This window comes from Silene latifolia, chromosome 3 (genome assembly GCF_048544455.1).
Source record: "Silene latifolia isolate original U9 population chromosome 3, ASM4854445v1, whole genome shotgun sequence".
NCBI lineage: Eukaryota > Viridiplantae > Streptophyta > Magnoliopsida > Caryophyllales > Caryophyllaceae > Silene > Silene latifolia.
The window spans coordinates 149,128,016-149,133,614 of record NC_133528.1 but is presented as its reverse complement, the minus strand read 5'-3'; the positions used below and the strand labels follow the sequence as shown (position 1 = coordinate 149,133,614).

At 38.4% G+C, this 5,599-nt stretch overlaps 1 protein-coding gene across 2 annotated transcripts; it reads right to left on the bottom strand.

The window, feature by feature from the left end:
- Positions 1 to 342: 342 nt before the first annotated feature.
- Positions 343 to 5,351, bottom strand: LOC141648423 (putative disease resistance protein RGA3). 2 transcript variants are annotated; one of them, XM_074457081.1, is made up of 3 exons: positions 4,887 to 5,351; positions 718 to 3,457; positions 343 to 602 (listed from the first exon to the last, which is right to left on the bottom strand). In XM_074457081.1, exon 2 carries the CDS (start codon positions 3,087 to 3,089, stop codon positions 720 to 722), a length of 2,370 nt encoding a protein of 789 aa, XP_074313182.1. In that variant the 5' UTR covers positions 3,090 to 3,457; positions 4,887 to 5,351; the 3' UTR covers positions 343 to 602; positions 718 to 719. The 2 variants fall into 2 exon arrangements, with proteins under 2 accessions (XP_074313182.1, XP_074313181.1); XM_074457080.1 differs by having other exon boundaries at positions 343 to 3,457.
- Between the last annotated feature and the right edge of the window lie 248 nt (positions 5,352 to 5,599).

The window sequence follows — 5,599 nt, the reverse complement described above, 5'->3', positions numbered from 1 at the left end:
GAAGTAACCCCTTAACTTATAAAGTGATAAACTCTCTCCTCTTTTATCAATGTAAGACACTCACATATTGGTTAATATGAGTTTTCTTCACACGCCCTTCCATTTTTTTTTATGATTACACGACATTTGAGTTAACCTCAATTACCAAATAAATTGGCCACCCTGGGCACCCTCTATAACATTCGCCACAAATTCTCATTTGTGAGGGATCTGTGACGTGAGATAAAAGGGTAAGTGGGAGAGGCAAGTGGGAGAGGGTTGTGACTTGTGAGAGGTCATAAGCTTGTGACCGTCACAAGCAAAACGGACGGTTCATTCACACTTACATATTCATAAAGTGTAGAAGAAAAACATACCCATCAAGTAAACTGCTTATATACAGCAAGTCAGTAATGATTATTCATGTTCCATAAGCTGTACAAAATACAGTATTACATCAAATATATCAGAAAAACATCCAGCATCTCAAAACACTGCATCAAACTTCTCCTCCAACTAAAAGCAAAGCCTTCAAATCCTTTATTAGTTCCATAATATCCTTCCATGACAATCATGTTACACTTGATCAAGAATGTCGGTTCGAAATAAATGCCAAGAGTGATCTGCAATTGAAAATGCAGGAAGTTGACAACAATCAGGGTTCATTGTTCAGTCCCAGGATTTGTATATAAATCAAATATGTCATTCTAAGATGACGAAATGAAAATGATGACCGGCCTTCATAAGTTATTAAGGTAGTTCTCGAGTTCTTTGAGGCTTGGACAGGGTGGGAATGAGTCCCTCAGTGCTTTAGCTACCCCCTTCAGGTGTAGTTCTTGGAGGCTTGGACAGGGTGGGAATGATATCAACTCGTTACAATGTTTGATAGTGAGTTGAGATAGACGAGGAAAAGCGGGCTGGCAATGCATCTTCCCGCTATCATGTCTCCACCATCCTTTCAGGTTCCGAAGGGTATCAAGCTCAAGAGATTCAAGGGAAGGGAAAAATTTGATTTCTGAATCAATTGAACCCGATGATTCTAAACCGTCCTTACTTTTTACCTCCACTTCCATGTACTTCAATTCCGGTAATTCATAGAAATGAAGATGTTTCAAATGCAGTAGTTTGCTAAGTAATGGGAGTTGTTGCAGCCTATCACAACGCCGAAGCACTATACGGACAAGATTAGGAAGACAGGTGGCCCAGTTATCCTTTAATGTTCCCCAACTTCCTATTTTCTCGCCCTTGTACCATTGCAGCTCAAACTTCCGAAGATTAGGATGCGGCTTCAGCTTTTCTATCACAGATTCCTCCGTAGCCCCCATCTCCTCAAGCTGTCTAAAAAACAAAGAAAGCGAAAGATGAATACGACCACCGAAATGTAGCTTCATATCATTTAGATGTTCAGCGTCTTCCATACAGCTCCCTTCCCAATCGTACACCTCCGCACTTTTGAAATTCAATCGGAAGATGATAGATATGCGACCTGCTAGGTTCATCGCGAGGGCTTTTAGGTCTTTCAGCTGCCCAACACGCTGCATCCCTTTTTTACTCTCATCCTTCACCACAAACCTGGTTAAACCCCGAAGATTACTCATTTTACTCATATCAAGAGGCATGCACTTCAACTCATGGCAGTTATCTATATACAGGTGCCGGAGATTCACCAATTTGCTGAAATTCTTCGGCCATTCTTTCAGTTTCTCGCAACTATTTAAATTGAGAGTCTGCAAATTATATAATCTTACGATAGAGTTTGGAAGGTTTTGGATTGAAGTGTTGGCGAGATTGAGATATCTTAAATGTAACAAGTTACCAATTGTATCAGGCAAAATTGGTAGGCGTTTCAAGGCCAACGCCCTTAAGCACTCCCAACTCTTGGCTAAATTTTCCACGTGATTTACCATTTCATTGTCACTGCCCGTCCCTGTGTTCTCAAACCATAGAAACGAACGGATCTTACTCTCAGGGATATGGGTGTCTTGAATGTTGTTCGTAGCAAGAAAAACATGGCGAACACCATTCTCCAACTTGTGTGTATTAGAATTCACTATACACATCTCATTTCCCGATACTTTTTGAGCAAGATCGTACATTAGGTCATGAATTTTAAATGACTCCACTTCACCATACTCATTCTTCATGACATCTTTGAAGAAACATCTTTTAGCCAAAATTGAAAAGTGTTCTTCAGCCGCATTTTCAATACTTTGACCTTCATGAAACGGGACAATGAATCCTTGAGCCTCCCAAAGGTTCAGTATCATCTCCTTTTTTATAACAAAGTCCTTGGGAAATAATGCACAATACGCAAAACAACTTTTTACGGAGGGCTCGAGATTATCATAGCTAAACTTCAATATAGACATAACTTCATTATCGCTTCTACAAATTCCAGCAAACCCATTGGTTTCAAACGATTGCCATTTATTTATTGGTTGATCATATAGAAGGGTGCCTAACACCTTTATAGCTAGAGGAACATTATTACATTTCTCCACTATCCTTTCACCGATCGCAACAAAATTCGAGGGTCTTGACGATCCCTCTTTAAATGCTACCATCTCAAATAAACGCCACGAGTTCTCTTTAGAAAGTCCTTCTAACTCAACCATATCAGTATGTGTTCCAATCCCTATGATTCTTGCGGTCTCCTTCGACCGTGTAGTTGCTATAATCCTACTCCCACTTCCACTTATCATCAAAAGTTCTTTCAATTTATTCCACTCTGACGCATTTTCAGTCCATATATCATCTAAAACAAGCAAACATTTTTTCCCAGCTAAATTACGTCTATATTCACTCGTCAAGTGTTCAATCGTTGATTTTTCATCAATCTTACACTCAACTGACTCTAATATTTTTAGAAGAATTCCTTTAACATCAAGTGGTGCGCCACCTTGATCAGCCACACAAACCCAAAATCTCACAGGATATTCAGATACAATCCTCGTATCATTAAAAACATGTTTCGCAAGGGTGGTTTTGCCCAAACCCCCGATTCCAACTATAGTAAGGAAACCAACATTCTCGGTAGAATCTAGCAACCTATGTATAGTATCACTAACTTCATCATCTCTCCCCACAAATTTATGTTCATTTTCTACCATCGAGTACGTTTCCTCCCTGCTCCTTCTAATAACTTTAGTGTCGAAACTAAAACCAAAATTAGTGCGGTCCTTAGAAATAGCATCCAAATGTTTCCTAATCCTCTGAACTTCTTTAAAAATAGATTTTGCACCTTTGAGAGAGTTCTTAGAGAATTCATTTACCTTATTTGAGAATTCACCGTTCTTTTTGAGCTCATCCACGGTCAAGAACCAGTCGAACAAATCATCTGCCCCGTAAACAGCTTCCTTGAGACTTTGAACATAGTTCAGATCATTTGGGGAGAGATCTGTTCTGGTCCCAGCAGAAAGCAGCAACTCATTGATAGCAGTAACACTTGACTTTAGTCCTTCAAGCTCCGACTCGTAGTCTGGAACAGAGCAAGCCGTTATCAGTTGTGTGCAACTTAGTGCGGCAAAGATTGCTTGGCTGGCACAAAGCGCTAATGCCGCTAATTCTATACCACTCATTTGGATGACGCTGTATGATACTACCTCGTATCCACACCAAACTACCTTCAAAAATATGGTAAGAAGTGCGCAAAAAAATTACAGACAATCCTCTAATCAATAAAAAAAAAAAAAAAATTGATAGGTTTTTTTTTTTTGGAAATGCAGAGTATTTTACTGAGATATTTTCGACATTTTGTTAGGATAAGGAATGCGGAGTAGGTAGTTTATCGTAGCAACTAGCAAGATTTACTCGAAAAGGAAAAGAGCAACGATCATGGAGAACGAAATTATGAATGTACTCAATGCTATGCAAAGATGATGAGGAAAGTAGAATAAGGAGCGATGAGAATTCGAACAATGGTTGGGATATTATATATTGAACGAATCCTTCCAAATTTTGAGACTAATTTCTTAATCAAAAGCTAATAATCTAATACTTCACATCATTCAGAGTATATATATATATATATATAAGTAATAAATTCAAACAATTTGCACATAAAATAATTACCGATTAGGACAATAATTAATTAATGACTTGGTTATATGCATAATGCATGCATCACACTCATACAAAATTGACTATTTTGGTATACATTATCCTACTTGCATTATACTAATACGACGGTAGAGAAAGTTTCAAATTAATGAAAGTCGTCTATTATTTTTATCCGTTTTCAAGACACACAAGTTGAACACCATATGCCTTAAAGAACAATAAAGATTTTGTCATCTGAGATTTAACAATTGACACCACCATTTTTTAAATACTAGCTACCAAGTCCTATAAGAGAGAATGATGTCTATCAATCATACAGCATGTCATCTGAGATTAACAATTGGCAATGGGACACAAGATGTATAATCTTTGGTGGACTGGTTCATCGGTAGAGTTGAGGACGGTCCTAAACACTAACTCGGTTGGGGTTCACAAAATATATGCCCCACCCAGAAATCAACAGGCTCAACTCAAACAACAAACCTGACAAATTCTCTCAATTACTCATTCACTCACTCGTACCTACTTGTTCTTCATTATCTTCATTCCATAGCATTTCCCCTATTTACTTATTTCTACTCATTCTATGATTCAATCAATCAACTGAATTAATCAATTAACCCACTTTCATGACATTAACTAGTATTACTCATGACATCTTATAATAAGAATAATCAACTGAATTAATCAATTAACCCAAATTAATGACCCTAGGTATGCTTGAATTTCTAATGTCGACTTAACTAATACGGTACCTTAAAAACAACGATAATCATCCTATAGGCCAATTAATCCACGTTCGCGACATAAACTAATACAGAGTATTAGTTCTAAGATGCGGAACTTACAGGAAGTTGAAGAAGTATTTAGGAACTGTGCTGCATCCTTACACAACCTTGAAATCCAGCAGTACGATCAACTTACGAGTGTCAGTGAAGGATTGTAAGGAACTCAGGTTTGAAGGCATGGGAAATAATGACACCAACGGCATGCCTTGGATACGCCTTCAGCACAACCTCCGTTCGTTGAAACTCATGGTCTAAACAATGTCAAGAATATGGCTGAGGAAATGAAGTACTTGACCTCCCTCGAACACCTCCACATTGTGGAATGTGAAAATTTGAACACGTTGCCAGAGTGGGTTAGCTGCTTCCAGTCGCTTCAATTCCTCCAGATCCAATCTTGCCATGCCCTTAAATCTCTTCCCCAAGCAATGACTGAACTCACATCCCTCCAAAAACTCAAGATATGTCTATGTCCAGACCTCAAAGAAAGATGCCAACGACCAAGCGGAGAGGACTGGCCTAAAATTCAACATATCCCACGCATTTCTATCCCGTGAACACTCCCCGAGTCCCCGCTGATCTCACCGTTCACCTTTACATTCTGTATTTTTCTCAACTACTTGTGTTTTGTCGAATTTCATTTATTTTTGTATTAATTTGGCTATATTCTTAACACCATTAACATGTACAAGTACAATACGCTTTTACAGTAAGCCAGTTCTCACAGGATCAGAAAGATAGTGTTCCCGACAAATGTACTTATTAGTTTTCTTAAA

What these genes read in the sequence shown, in the direction of transcription:
- LOC141648423 (XM_074457080.1), bottom strand. Translation starts at nt 3,089, where the DNA reads ATGGTAGAAAATGAACATAAATTTGTGGGGAGAGATGATGAAGTTAGT.